The sequence below is a fragment of the Barbatula barbatula genome (genome assembly GCF_947034865.1).
Source record: "Barbatula barbatula genome assembly, chromosome: 2".
Taxonomy (NCBI): Eukaryota; Metazoa; Chordata; class Actinopteri; order Cypriniformes; family Nemacheilidae; genus Barbatula; species Barbatula barbatula.
In genome coordinates, this window is record NC_136767.1 from 1,828,456 (window position 1) to 1,844,801 (window position 16,346).

General features: G+C 38.9%; 1 protein-coding gene across 2 annotated transcripts in view; it reads right to left on the reverse strand.

The window, feature by feature from the left end:
* The window catches only part of col27a1b (collagen, type XXVII, alpha 1b), a 62,650-nt gene that overhangs the window by 23,586 nt on the left and 22,718 nt on the right, over positions 1-16,346 (reverse strand). For both annotated transcript variants that reach the window (XM_079477268.1, XM_079477267.1), the window contains exons 6-16: positions 15,727-15,780; positions 15,227-15,280; positions 8,232-8,276; positions 7,526-7,579; positions 6,330-6,374; positions 5,436-5,489; positions 4,883-4,927; positions 2,709-2,762; positions 884-928; positions 513-566; positions 10-54 (exon numbers count right to left, since the gene is read on the reverse strand). In XM_079477268.1, the coding sequence (XP_079333394.1) occupies positions 10-54; positions 513-566; positions 884-928; positions 2,709-2,762; positions 4,883-4,927; positions 5,436-5,489; positions 6,330-6,374; positions 7,526-7,579; positions 8,232-8,276; positions 15,227-15,280; positions 15,727-15,780 (549 nt within the window). The remainder of the gene's footprint in view (positions 1-9; positions 55-512; positions 567-883; positions 929-2,708; positions 2,763-4,882; positions 4,928-5,435; positions 5,490-6,329; positions 6,375-7,525; positions 7,580-8,231; positions 8,277-15,226; positions 15,281-15,726; positions 15,781-16,346) is intronic.

Consider the following 16,346-nt stretch of genomic DNA (forward strand, 5'->3'; position numbering starts at 1 on the left):
TCAGATCACCTTATCACCTTTCAGTCCTGGTTCCCCTGGGTTTCCTGGCACACCCTGCATGTGTGACACCACCAAAGAGTTAATACAAATAATGCGCACAAAGGTGCTATATAAAAAGCAAAAAATACAAATACGTATAGACCCTGTCCTTCTGAAACCTTGTATGTCCAAATTAGCTGTTTTTCAGGAAATTAAACACTGAACTTTTTCAATGATTGCACGCTTTAATACTTTTTATAGATTCAAAATATTTTCAATTTTTTTACTTATAAAAATGATTTATGAAAAAAAAACGAAATACGGAGATACAAGGTTTCAGAAGGACACCAGCGAAATGAATAATTTACACACTATATTTTGGGTTGTTTCAAACAAATGGTTGGGTAAAAAATGTACGAAAACCAACCCAAATTAACCTAGAAAGTTAGGTTAAAACATACCACCATATTTTATTTATTTATTACATTTAAGAGATCCATATCAATTTGGTAATGTGTAGAAAAATTATTCACGTTCAGTCCCATTGGTCCTGGAAGACCCACAATTCCAGAAGGGCCCATGTCACCCTGTCATTAAAGACACATAAACAAGCATGAACGAATATTCACTGCACACAATGATATACAAACAAAATACATTTCTGTGAAACTAAAATTTCTTGTGTAATGATACATTACATCCAATTGATCGCTAAAGAAAATAACTATAAACCATTTCAAAAATTGTTTAAAAAATTTAAGAGCAATCCGCTTGTTAAGTTGTGAATGGGCCTTTACACAGAAAGGTTGCTGTGTTTCATAAACAAGGCCTATTACATTTGCATGACAACAGAATATGGACAGCATATATAAACATGAAAAAAAGAGGGACCTGGTTTACTTACAAAAAGGCCTGGGATGCCAACTGGACCTGGAGAACCTATCTCGCCCTGTGAAAAACAGAGAGCAGATATTGAGAATAACAAAGTCTAAACCTCTGTTCTCTGATAGGCAGGCTTATCTGTGTCCTCCATCTCCCCCTCAGTGAACCAATGAAACGGCCCGCTGAGGAACACAGAGAGGGGTTTGTTGTGTGGCGTGACTGGACGGCTGCTACCTGCCGTACCTACTTCCTCCCTCACCAAAAGAATCCCCAGTGTTTTTTCCCTCTCCTTGTTCTTTGAAAGAGAGGAGATAGATTGTTACAGGGTAGGCTGGTCCTGCCGAGTGATGGATGATGAAAGGAAAGGATTGAGAAGAAAAGCGTGTGAAGTCTCGGAGTGATATGGGTATGGTTACAGAGGTTTGAGAGATTCAACGCTCAGACAGATGGTGTGAGAGCACAATGTTTGTTGATAAAAATGACGTGAACGTGCATTTGCTGTGTACTTGCTCCATGAATTCCTTGAGTAAATGCTCGAGTTGATCATTGAGTCTTATGTGAAAATTCCAAAATGACGGGGGATGTTGTGGATGATTTCTATGATGTTGCCGAGGTGTTCCAAGTGTTGGAGTTAGGGTGCTGCAGTGCAGGTCCAACAGACAGACAGGAAGACAAATACATAGATTGGCAAACGGATGGACAGACAGACAGATAAACAAATGGGCAGATAGATGAGTAGACGACTTGACAGAGAGGCAGACAGATGACAGACAGAAAGATGTGTATACATGGACAGACAGACAGACATATAGTTAGAAAGATGGTTGAACAGACTGACAGACAAACAAATAGAGACTGACAGACAGACAAACAGATAGAGAGAGATTGACAGACAGACAGACAGATAGATACAGGCGGACACAGACAGACGGACACATACACATACACATATACAGACAGACAGACAGATAGTCGGCTCAACAGATAGAGACTGACAGACATACAGATAGAGAGAGATAGACAGACAGACAGACAGACAGACACATACAGACAGATAGACAGAGGCAGACATACAGACAAGACAGAGAGAGGCAGACATACAGACAGACAGACAGAGAGAGGCAGAAGGACAGACACAAAAAGATGGTTAGACAGACAGATAGACAGACAGAAGGGCAGATGACTCAACAGGCAGCTAGAAAAAAATACAGAGTCAGATAGACAGATGTTTAGAAGGATAGATAGACAAACATAGAATGATAGACAGACTGATGGATATATAAAGGGCGAAAAAGCAGAGATATATAGATGGACGGATGAAAAACAACAAATAGACGGACAGACAGTTAGATATACAGAACCTTCCACCAACAAGTTTTGACCATTTACATTGAAGACAAAACTAATACATCAGAAATACTGACCAAAAAGTCTTGCTGGGACATGGAAACAGAAAAATGGCAAATATTGAGTTTTTTAAAGAAAAAGACTGTGGTAAAACGATCAGAAGTGAAGCAAGCCCTGTAATGAGAGAAGCAGATTTTGTTCTGTAGACCCCAGTAGTGACAGCTGATTTCCTCATCATCAGTGTTTCATGATTCAACACACAGCGGTACACGCCGGACTCCCAAAAAAATCACATGTGTTTTTGTGGGGGCAGAAATCAAGAGGTATTTATGGGACTGTGGAGGTTTCAAGCGTGTGTGTGTGCATCACTGACGGTAAGAGGTCATGCAGAGGTTAACGCGACCTTTCTCCTGATATTCTAAACCTGATTATAAACATAACCCAGAGCATCTATAATGATCTTAAAAAACAAAGGGCCAAATGGTTGAAGCTCAACTTACTGGGTTTCCGTCGGGTCCCGGTGGTCCTCGTTCTCCAAAATCACCCGGAAAGCCCTGAGCACAAATGTGGGAGACAGAAGCTTAGCAGAGTAAAACATGGATAATTTAGATTTAAATTTATGGCATATACAGTACCATTTGAAAAGTGGGAAATTGAAAGACGGGCGTATTTTTGACACTTATATTTTGTATCCCAAACTAAACATTTCTTCTGTGGAGCACAAAAAAGCTACTTTGAAAAATGTGTTAGTAGTTTTGTGTTCATACAATGGAAGTCAATGGGGTCCAATGTTGTTTTGGTTACCAACGTTCTTCAAAATATCTTCTTTTGTGTTCTACAGAAGCAAGAAAGTCATACAGGTTGTCCCTTTAACAGGACAGCCTACGGTCAACTCTTTCCAGGAATTTGCATTTGTGCTGCTACTGAATGGACCATAGTATTTTAGTGATTAAAAAGCTATACAAAAGACTCATCCATAAATGAAAAATAAAACAAAGTCAACAAAATCAGTCAGAATTGGCTCGACACACAGTATTGTGTTTTGTAAAATGCCATACGACAGAGCGTAATGGTGAGTGGAACATGCTCGGTTCTCATCGCCATCAGGAAATTCCATCCCTGAGTGTTTCCTCACACTGCCAGCAGCCAGAGGAGAGCCGCCAGGGATCCGCTGACGGAGCTGTTTCTCCTCGGTCTACTGTTACATTATATAAGAAGACAAGAGCTATGACATCACGCTCCGCTGTCTGTTAAACGTGTGCTTGTCCGAGGGCCAAAGTCAACACATAATTCTTTATTTATCCTCTAACATGAGGCAGGAGGCAGTACACGGTGAATGTATATGTCCATATGCTGTCTTTGCAGAGATAGAAAAACAGATGAATCTGTGCTTGGCACCATGTTTCGTGATTTGGAGATACATTTACGTAATTGCTGGTTGTAGAGTTTCTTAAGTCTACTCAAGTTTTTCTTGAGTTTTTCTCACATTCTTAAGAACATACGTAGACGCACAGCGCCAAGGTCATGTGGTAAATAGAGATTGATTTTGGGTACAAAAAATGAGTATATAATATGTATAAGTGAGGGTGATTTGGTACCCTTTACCCTCTTTCCACGGAACGAAAATCGATAGCTATTCCTGTTGCCAGGCAAGTTTGTTAGGAACAATGAAAACGGAGAATATAAGTGGATTTATGACTCATGATAATGTTTCCGAGTTCTGTTTCTCTTTGGCAATTGTGTTGTGCAACACCAGAACAAACACAACTGCTATAGTTCTAATCATACGTATATCAAAGTGAAATGATGGTAGGTAATAGTGTATAATATAATGTTGTTTTGTCTGAAAATGATAATACATACGTAAAGGAAAAATACATTTAAATAATAAAGGGGAATGAATGCCCTACTAGAGGCCTTTCTTGTTTGTAAACATTGTAACGCTTTTATGTTTGCGGAGCTTAGCTGGAGGCAAAAAGATTCTCTTGACCGGTTCACTACCGCAAGCTATCACGTTTTGTTGGATTGTTTTTGAACAATGACTGGATGAAATCCTCTTTTATCTGACTACGTAAGATCACTCACTGTCCAGTACCGCGAATGCTATTTGAAAAATGTGACTTTAACGGACAGAGCCAGATTGGGCTTACTCAGTGGATGGACGGATTACCTCCAGTTAATTGCCCTGACATCTACACCTACCAGACAGAGAAACCAAGCGTGTATAGTAAGGAGAAACTGAGAGCGTATACATCTATAGATGCCTACGTGTGCTAAATTGCCCAACAAGAATATAAATTCCCCCCGGTCCAGCCTGTATTTTAATACATTTAATATTTTTCCCCATTCAAAACAAAATAAAATAAAAAACACAACCAAGTTCTACAGACTGTATCATATGACGGATTTTAACAATCATATCGTCTGGATCTTTTATAGCAATGCTTTGTGTAACCTTCTGTACACGCGCACATACTGTCAGCTTGCCAGGAAAGCAGAGCCAAAGTGGTGTTTGAATCCCATTCGGCTGCTTTAAGCTTTATGACTTCAGATAGCAGGGGCAATAAACTCAAAGCAAACTACTCTCAAACATTTACATTCTGAACAGCGTGAATGGGTTACAGAAATCATTCACAGAAGGATGTCTGGAGAGGATGGTGAGAGAAAACTTTACCGGCCTACCCATCTTGCCCTTCTTCCCAGGAACGCCAGGTAAACCCTAACAGGAGACAGCAGAGAGAGGGAGAGCGAGGTACAAGAGACAGAAACGAGAGAACAACAAATGCATTATCAAACAATCACAGTAGATGTTGAAAGGTCTTTCTTCTCCATTCATCTGGACACAAAAGGTTCACTTATGACTCTGAAAAAAGGTGACACGATCTGGCTAATCCACAACGGGCCGTATTCCAGCTCCCAGGGGCTTGTAGTCCTATTTCCACACGGCACCGCAGGCCGGAATTCTCCGGCGCAAGGTTACTGAGCAAATATTGTGAGAACTAAGACTAACTACCGTTTTGAAGGGGGATCTCTGTGGTTTTAGAGGAGTGTGGCCCTTTTCACCAGGCTTCCCGTTCAAAGGAAGTGTTTTGGATTCACAAGCCACCATTATAAAGTTCTTATCCTTTACCATTTTCTCCAAGGGGAAACTAAAACCAAAACTAAGCCTCTATCATGACTAAACAGATATTCTTATCCACACGAACAGAAACAACAGGAAAACTCACTCTTTCTCCATCAGGACCGGGGAGACCGAAGACGCCCGACATTCCAATGAAGCCCTAAAACGGAGGTGTAGGGACAAACAGACATGATTTAGAATTTATGGTCCAAATAGCCATTATATTTAGCCGAAAAGGTCTTGTGAGGACACTGGTCGCACTGTGAAGATCTAGGCCTTGAAGCAAGTGTATATGCCCATGGACTGCATGGTGCTGGCTTCCACGATGTAGTCCAAGGGCACATACCCTCACAGCAGGGATCACACTGGCATTCAGCAGGATGGCTAGGGCTTGGATGACACGGTTGAACATAGAATGAAATCATGGAGAGAACAAAAATATGTGAACATGGTGAGATGATGCAACCTATTATGTTCTAATATAACAAAATATTAAACAAAAATGCTCTCATTTGGATAAAAGCATAGACGAAATGCATGCAAACAATTAAAACTACAAAAAGAATGAAATGTTTATTGTGTACATTAGAATTCACACTGGCACCGAGGAGAATGCCTTAACAAGAGGGAAAAAAGGATGTAGTGTACATAGCTGGCATATACTTTACAAGAGCTAAAGGGTGGAATTATAATGTAAAATCCAGTTGACGGTACTTCCAGGGCTGATCTTCTGAGGTTTTATAAAGAAAGCAACTACCATCAACTATTTCCTTTTCTGGTGCCTCTCAAATGTCCTATAAAACCAAACTGGAAAACAAGCTTCCCCAATTATAAACGGGGAACAAAAAAGCTCATTCACCTTTCCAAACATAATCTACCATTAAATGCCAAGAATATGAACAATAAAATAACACAACACAAAGCATTCGGATGGTAATAGATACATGAAACACGATTCCCACAATAAATGTATTGCGAGTCTGTGAACCGTGTCTCTTACCTGTACTCCGTTCGGTCCCACGTTTCCTATATGTCCTGGCAAACCCTGCAAACATACAAACGTAATATTAAGATAATAATTTTGTGTCCATGTATTGAAAAATAGCAGCTTGTTTAAAAAGACAAAACAGAGAATTGCAGGGCAAAATAGCTACAATTTTATGTTATTCGTGTCACGTTTGCAAATTCGCTCAAAAAATGGGATGAATATCCATTTGAATGTAAATCAGAGATATTCAGAGGTTTTGCCAGTGTTCTTCATGAAATGTTTAATAGACGCATATTTCAGCGGCAACAACATAAACAAACGCTATCTTGCTCAAATTTAACTTCGGACCTCCGCAAAGAATACAATACAATATACAACAAATTGTGATCAAATTATCAAACAAAAATGTGACCCTGGACCACGAATCCAGTCATAAGTTTTATAGAATTATACATCATTTCAAAACTGTGGAGAAGCTTAGCTAATGTTAAGCTTTATATGGATACTAAACATGAGTGATAATTCCAAAAGAGCTGGCAGCAGTAAGCGATTTTTGTAGGCATGTTTCCGGCCATTTTTGTTAGCGATTTTGCTGCATCCACTCACAAAAATAACGTTTTAATATATTAAATATAGGAAATTTTATGGAATGTAACCTTTACTTAATATCCTAATGATTTTTGGCTTAAAAGAAAAATCGACAATTTTGACCCACACAATGTATTTTTGGCTATTGCTTCTAATATCCCCGTGCTACTTAAGGTTCAGGGTCACAAATGACCATTTTACCTAAATAGTCAATTATTTTGAAAAGGTCTTTTCATTTTTTTCCACGGCTGTATTTTAGTCGGTATTATGAAATACACCTCATAAACTTACACTGTATATATACTGTAAGACATGATTAGAAGCTAACTTGTAACTTCTTTCCAGTAACTGCTTTCCAAATGACTTTTCCAACAACTGAATATCATTTACGGCTTTGGCACCCAATGAAAAGGTTATTTTTATGGACACAATATCCATTATGTTCTTCATTTTATAGTCATAAATCCTAACAAAGAGTCTAAAACAGAGGTGGTCATTTTGGCAAACTCTTTCAGTCTCCAACACAAGTCTTGATCCTTTTAGCCCCATATTTTCTTATGAAATTATCACATTATAAATGTATCCGTGATGCCAGCAGCACAACAGAAGATTTACTGCACCTGCCTGCCAGGATAACCTTTGGCACCCTGGCTTCCATCAGGTCCTCTTTCTCCCTGTGGGTAATGAATAAAGAAGGAAAGAATCCATTACAATAAAAAAATGATTTGCATTGGAAACTGTTTTTATAGAAAAGAAAGATGAAAGCTCAACGGAAAGAGAGAGGGGAGTAAAAGGCCTGTCTATTAGAACAACATGTTATCCTCCGGCCTGTCTGCAATTAGGTTCTGTCTTTTTCATGTACTGCCATTTTTGTCAATATGACAAATGGAGAGACGCTGTGTGGCCCGGCACAATATAGCGAAACGGAGACAATGAGGAATTCGTTATACGATTGTTATACTACACATTATAACTCAACACATCTAAATGTGAAATTGAAATGTGCTCTTTATCCAGAACGCCAATGATGTGCTGATAGGTGAGAACGTGCTGCGTGTTTTTATGGAGTGAGAAATTTAGTTTTGAGGCCATTTTTAACAAAAAGCTTTCTTCCATTGATGCTTCTAATGTGATGGATGAATGCTCAAATGATATAAATCTCACCAATGTATTTGACACATTATCACAAATTTACACGATACAGGTAAACCAATATTCTTCTCAACATACAGATTTTAGAGAAGTGAGTTTGAACAGGCATTTGAATATTTTTTATGTCTTTTTATGTAATGTGCATATCCTATTAATTTAATGGAGTGAACTCACTTGATCTCCTGGGTGGCCAGGCGGACCAGGGTGGCCTTTTTGTCCCTATGCAGAAGGAAAGAGAGAGATAGTGTGTAATGAAAGGTTGTAAACTCCCGTTTGTAGTCGTGTTGAAGTATAGGAGGTAAGGGTAACATGCCGGTGGGGTGTAAATCCTCAAACATGTGCTTTATCACATCCTGGGGAGTTTCCCAGATAAAAAGCAAACATGCTCTGCAACTTCAGTCACTTTAAAAGATCTTAACAATTTCTGGCAGAAGCTGCAGTATTAAATGATTACAGGCTTACTGCAAGTTGTCATTACAAAATCAATGTCATCGTTCTTCAATGTGATAAAATGCATTCGAGGCATACTTCAGAGCATTCGATGTGTTTTTAATGAGATCAATTACAAGAGTAAAACAGACATAAGTATAGAAGATGATTCCAAACTGTACATCAGCAGATTTCATCTGCCCTCCTGCAAGAAAACCATCAGCACTTCCCAACCATCACTAACACAATGTATTACTATCAAAAGATTTGGCCATCATGATCATTTGCCCTATAAGAATGTATAGGTGATAGTGGTTTTGTGTCTCTACAACGAAAGTCAATGGGAGCCAGTGTTGTTTATTTACCAGTGTTCTTTCAAATATCTTCTGTTCTGCAGAAGAAATACGGGTGTGTAAATAATAAGGATCTTTATTTATTACCAACCAGATTTATGAAACTCACATTCATGTTCAAGAAACATTACTAATGTCCTTTACAGTATAACAACAACCTAAGGGCATTCTTGCAGCCAGCTGTTACTCTTCAAATGAAATGTACGTCTTGAGTACGAGTATGTAACATGATTCAGATATCTTTAGCGCATCTGGGTTTGCAACATCAAGGTCATGGGTTCAATTTCCAGGAAACACACAAAATGATCAAAAATACACCTAGAACACACTGAAAGTCGATTTGGATAAAAGCGTCTGCCAAATGTATGAATGTAAATGACTGAGACAGATTTTTTCCGTCCTTATAAACAAAATTATGTGACCATTATTTATTTTGCAAGCAAGCACATGCGTGAGGGAAAGACAGCACATGAAGTCTTTATTGAGACCATGTGTTGTCATACCTTCACGTACCGCTAAATAAACCAGCTGCCATAGACTTAATAGGAACATTATTTATGTTTACAGTAGCATAAAAGTATTTTGACACTTAAATGGGTGATTTAACGCTGTTTCGTGCATTCTGACTTCTTTACGGTGTTAAACGTGCTGGCTTCTCATGCTCAACATGGTCAACTTGTCAAAAAACGAGTTGGACGTATTACGTAGTATTTATGGGCTCGATACACTCCCACAATTTTCGTATAGGTTTTGGAAAGTTTTTTCCGAACATGGAAACCCGTTTTCTAACAACTTTCTTAGTCCCTTATTGGGAATTTCTCCCGGAAAAGCTGCCCACGGCAAGGCGAAAGAAACACACGTCAACCGACGAGCGATAGTATGGCTTGCCTACCATCAAGATTGGCTGCGCTGCCTCAAGATTTGCTGCTCTGTGGGCCTGTAGTGGCAGCTCGTTACTCTTGCGATAGTGAGAGAAGTTAAGATGTGCTTGTTTGTTTACGATTCATTTCAGTGATGGATGTTATATAAAGGGTGGATATAATGCTGGATTTGCAGATCGTTTGAAACTGATAGATGGAGCGGTCCCAGCGCTAAAGAATGCCGGACATGAACCGTGCACGCGGTAAGTGAAACTAAGTTATACAATATGTCTGTGTGTGATTCTTTTGGCAATCGCTGCATATGTGCATAATGTAAACGACACAAACTTATAGTGAAATCAACAGTTAAGCAGGGATAATGCGATGATGTATTGTGTGTTTGTGATTCCCCCCTGGATTGGTCATCTGTTTTTGGAAATAATCGTACAGCTGTATCTCTCTTTTATAAATGTGATGAAACTAAATACTCTTTGAATATACGAAGTATGCAATACTACTCTATAGGTACTCAAGATTAATACGAGATCGGCAGAAACTGCGCGTATAACCAGAAAACCTGCATTAAACATTTAGAATTTGAATTAGAAAATCAAAATGGCATCTGGAAATAAGTAACAGCAGACTTGTTCTCAGAACTTACTTTAGCTTTATGAGCAACTTTCCAATCGCTTTCAACCAAGTGGGTAATTTTAAGTACACCCATGATGTAACACTGATTCCCTGGCAGAATGACTGCTGCTAGAAGTGAATTAAGTGTGTTATTAAAAACAGCATCTAAGGAACATCATTTTTTGATAATTTGCTTAAAAGTTGTGTTATATTTCATTAAAATACTTGGTTTTTGGTACTTTGTTTTGTAATGCAAACCTATTCTGAAGTTAAGCTTAAAGTACAGCTTCTCTGCCAAGCAAATATTCCATCTATAGTTTTCAGTTATTTTTTGGCTGCAAAAATTATTTCTTTACAAAACCCAGAAAACGGCCACAGAAAACAAATCACTATGGTCTCTACTGGCATGAGAGATGAGATCAAAGACAGGTTAAATACACACAGGTTTGTGATCTCCACGCTGGAACTGAGTGCTCCGCTACTGAGGACAATGAACAATGCCCTTCCTCTCACCAAATATATGGAAATATATTACATAAGGGGAGGGAAGTCCCATGTGTACAGCATGAAATAAAGAAAAGAGGTCCAGTTTTAATCAGCATGAAAAAAAGCATGTGTTGCCATTGGTGCTTATGCCATGAATAAACAAAGCAAACATTAATCCCAGATGTGCAAGCATAAAGAAAGTTCAAAGAAAGCCTATACACGTATGTATGTCTCGTAAATATGCTTTCTATTCTGTGATTTCATTTCAATCACTTGAAAGAAGCGCTCCGTATAAACACTGGAGATTGTTTACTGTGATTCATGGAACAAAACTTGGTGACATAAGCGCGACATAAGTGTTTTACACATTCATGGACATGTTCACCTATTTACATTTCACATTGTAGTAATGGGCACATCCATACTATATTGTGGATGAAAATGAGTCACGCATAGCATGTCCGAAACCTCAGAATGCAAAAAACAGTCGATGAGAAATACACGGATGGTCTGCTGCTTCCGCCGAGATTTGAGAGTTTGCACTGGATGGACACCTCTCTATCGCACGATGCCACCAGAGCTGAGCAATGGTCAAATTTCAAAAGTAAATAAAACTAAAATAGTGGATAAATTTAAGGCGGATGTCCATTTTTAAATGTAAGCGCCGATAAAATTCATTTCTCAAGACTAAATCATGTTTACGTACAGGTTGTTGTTTAATATATCATAGGTCAAAGAGCATATGGGTCACAAGACAAAATTAAACATGGTGGATGCAGTCAAAAATGTATTAATACCACTCATACTATATAGAATGTCCTGTTTTAATGGTCGACCTTTATTTAAATCACTACGTATGTCACAAGATGCGATTTTGGACGCAGCTATAGTTTACTATACAAAGAAAGAGTAGATAATATTGTGCATTGTGCCTGACACACTGTGTCCCAAATGATGAAAATGAAAAACCTGAAATACGGTCTTGACTGTTTGGACTGAAAGGTTTGCCATTTATCAGATTTCAAACCATAAACGGATGTGGTTTGGATTAAGTTTGTAAAGATCTGATTTTATGGCTTTTTGGTTTTTATAAGTGCATATGCCAAAAATTCAGATTTTTTGGCCAGTCTGAACAAAGTCCACTAGACTGTATGGTTAAGCAGAACACAGTCTAAATACAAAACCAATGAAGTAATAAACTTCCTCAACACTGTGAAATTAATTCTTCGTTTGTTCAGTGATGATCTGAATACTACTCCACAAAAGAAGCCAAGAAATGAGATGTCAGCCGGCACAATTTAGACTTAAAGGTAATACACATATTATCTTTTAAAACATTTCAGGGATGGACATTTGGTCCAAGATAACTACTTCCATAATTCCTCCAGCTGTACAATTCCGGTAAGACGAGCACACCTTCATTATGTTTTTCTTAAATTACAGTTTATCCATTTGCCCTAAACGTCTTTTGACACTTCAGTGTCACTTCAAGAAAATGTTGCTGAAATGGATTTTCACACTCATTCCAGGTGACTATGAATGGACGCTTCGTGTTCCAAAAAGCACAGCCTGTTCTGGTTTCATTTCGCACCCAGTGCCAAAGGTCCATTCACCTCCATCTGGCTGAGTAAAGGCTGCTCTTACAATTTTTTTGGCCGTTTTTTGCTCTCATTCTGTACATTCGTGACAGGGATTAGCAGAAAACGAAGCTTAACATAATTATGTTATTACAAAGGAGAACATCAACGAGGCTGATATCAGGATGGCTAACAGATGTGGCGATGAAATGGGTTTACTGATGTTCGACTAAATTACTTCTATTGCTCAAACATGTGGCATGAAATGGTCAGCTGGTGAAGGGTGGCTGCCTACGGGACCAAGTCAAAAAAGTCCATTCCCAAAATAAAAATGATATTTTGTAGTCTAGACACAGCTCATGTGGAAACAACGAATTTATAAACATTGTGAAGATCAATTACAGTTATAGCTGCAGTCCGTAACTTCTGTGTTTAAACCATAAGATTTAATGTTACTTTACATACTTAAGTTAAGGTGGATTGAAGTAAAACGATGTTAAACTGACATTTCCCAGGAAACCATTATTATAAGCTTGCCTTTGTGAGTCAGGGCATGTTGGGAGACGAAATGTTACGTTTACAGTAAGTAATTGACATAGTCATGAATTCATAAAACATTGAAAACATTGAGTCATTTTTGGAGATGCATTTGAGCAAACGCCAGCTGCAAGCGATAACAAATCTCGACTGACCACTTGCGATCGGATCGCCTGAGACGAATGTGGATATCTAGCGTAAATGTGGCTTTAATGTTTTGCTCGAACCCGAAAACTGGGTCACAATCTGTCCTCACAACCATGTCTGTGAACTTCAGCAAAGGCAACTGAGTGCAGAGCGGCCGAGTGTGGGAATATGACTCACAGAAAAGGAATCTTGAGCTCTTACTGACTGATGTGGGGTCAGTTTTACAGAAATCAGTTTAGTACTAACAAATACATGGCACGCGGTGGCTCATGCTAAGACAGCGAAGCTTTGATGTATATTTTTATAGTTATGGCCTGAATTACTATCACTATGTGCCTATAAAATTATTTCAATGACCAAGTGACACATATGGCGTGTGTTTATTGCCAATGGTGAACTTCAGTGAGGTGGCGGTTACAGTATGTTCGTCCTATTACAGCACACCATCTACCGTGCCAGAGTTCACATCTGCTGTCCCATCGATCATGAGCGTGAAAGACATGCTGTAATTAGAAGCATCATTCAGACCAAACCGATGGTTACCTGCCCCAATGTGTCACCGCTTCTTACATCAAGTCCCGTTATAATACATCCGAGTGCGTTTTGTCTTCTTGGTTACAAGGTTTTGTCTCTGGCCACGGCCCACGGATGGAATAACCTTCTGGTTGGCTGCCAACGGTAATTTAGCAAATGTAGCGTCTGCAACTATTTTTCCACCAGCCTTTAATATTGTTTTCCATCTGTGGCCGTGAGATTGGAAACACATGGACGTGCAGAAGACGCCAGGTAATTCCATCGCTTTACAATGTTTCGGGGAGTCATTTCTGATACAGGCTTTCAAACAAACAGTCTTAACCATATACTGATTCATTGTTAAATACACGCAGAACTGCTGATGTAATATTGGGCATTTAAACGAGACTCTGTGCTGTATGACTGCATTCAATACTCAATGACCTTAAAGAGAAAAAAAGTATATTTTAAAGAATATTGGTAACCGAGCAACGCGGTACCAATTCACTTCCATCACATGGACAGAAATCCTATGCAAGTCAATCAGGGCCGGATTATCCAATGGGCATTATGGGCACCGGCCCAGGGGCGGTTGGGGCCCAAGAATGGGGGAGACATTTTCACATAACAAAGTTTTCGCTATATTCATTCTGCCGTACGCAAGTCTGTCTCTTGATTTAGTATCTTTTACAAGCCCTTGTAAGGTACCAACGATTTACTGCTACCAAACTTTTTCTGAAGAAAGTAAGTCATACAAGTTTAAAATGACAAGATGGTGACTGATGACAGAATTTTCATTCCTGGGCGAACTAACCCTTAACTTGAATATGCCAATCCAATTGAAAATGTCGCTCCACCTCTGTGAAATTCCCAAAGAAGCTTAACAGCAAATTCTTCCATCTAGAAAAAGTGTAAGCGAGTATGAAGGTCTTTGGCCAGGCGGAATGTGTAAGCATGGGGACGCTCTGTTTTAAAATGTCCTGGCATAACCATAACAGCCCTCTCAATTTTGCAGTCTTTGTATACTGTGTGTTTACTAGAAATAAGACATGAAGTCTACACTGCTGGTTCGTTTGATTTGATACCCATTTGCCTCATTTTACCTACAATCTGTTTGGGTTTTTTAAATAAAAAGCATTTACTACAAGGAGGTAAACGCACTATTTTCACAAGACAGTTGTCTTCCAAGGCCTTCTTTTGGAATGGAAGTAAAATGAGGTCATGTACTCCACAAAAGCGTTGAGCATCTGGCTGTACTCCAGAAAAGCAAGAAGTAAATTCAGCAAGCAGATCGCTTGAACCGTCTGTAAGGTCTTCTTCTTAAAGAACCATTTCCAAGGGGATTTCACACAACCTTATGAGGCTTGACACAAAAACCTGTTTCCCATTTGCTGTATGTTTTGTACCCTCATGTGGAAAGGATGGAAATTGAATGTGAGGATATATTGACAGATTACTTCATCTTTCAGCACATCCAGAAATAATGTTGCTGGAAAAACACTGTGACTGTTTTCACACTAGTAAATGTGTTAGGGTTATGCATTAAGTATGCCAAACAACTCCAAGCCTTCTTTGAGGTGATGCTCTCATGCTGGTCCCCAATTGTTGAGGAATAAATAAAAAAAACGGCATCTTACCTTCCGACCAGCTTGACCAATGAGTCCAGGTTGTCCTAATATTCCAGGGTCTCCCTAGAAGTAAGGAAAGTAGAAAATACAGATTGTCCTGTGTCAACCACGTTAGTGCTTCGAAAGAAAAGGGTGAGCCGTTCGTAGCAATTCCCAACCTCACCACAAGATGCAGCTAAAATTCACACACTGGACCTTTAATGCAGCAATCGATATTATTTGTCTCTATGGCCATTTATGTTTGAAATATAAAACCCGTAGGTTTCTTATGTACTTATCTTTACTTCAGTAGAAGCTAAAAGTTAAATTTACCATAAAATTGCTTCATGCAACTCAACTTGAATATTTTTATGAGCATACAGTTGTGAATCAGGGTAATATGAGCCAATTGTTTATGTTCTTGCTAGCAAATGTATTTTTTTAGTTACAGATTACATCTTAAAAATAGCAAGATATTCAAGAATGTAATGGCAAATAATCCACATGTGATAAAAGAAATGGTGACCCACTTTTATTCCACTTGGCGGTCTGCCCGGTGAAATTCCCGGGTCTCCCTTTTTTCCCTATAACATAGACACACATGAAACTGAGAGCACAGAACATTTCTACACATAACATCCAAACTCCTACTCACATAAAAATGCAAACCGTTGCAGTGGTTGTTTATATTATATGAAGCGTTAATGAATGTTAAACAGATGCATGCTCCTTATTAACGACTTTTAGAAAAACTCTAAGATGACCTACAGTGACGTCATTGCAAATTTGTGACTAATTTAAATACTGAATTACACACAAAACACAAGACAAACTGGAAAGCACTGAGGAGGTATTCTGATAGTAACAGGCATCCTCTCTGAATGTTTTAATATAGTTTATATGGCTGAGATTAATGGAAGCTTTAAAAGCCAAGCATTGTTATTTTCAAAAGAGAGTGCCATGTTCACTTTCGAGAACAAGTTTACAGTACGAGTCTGCAGTGACACGGGTTCACTCCCTACATACTTCTGCCTTTTCAGGCAATGGGATGAGGCGGTCGCGATACAAATATGGCTTAACTGGTAAAGCATAGAGCCGGCGACGGAGAAGTGATGGTTTCAATTCTCAAGGAATGTACAGACTGATGCAC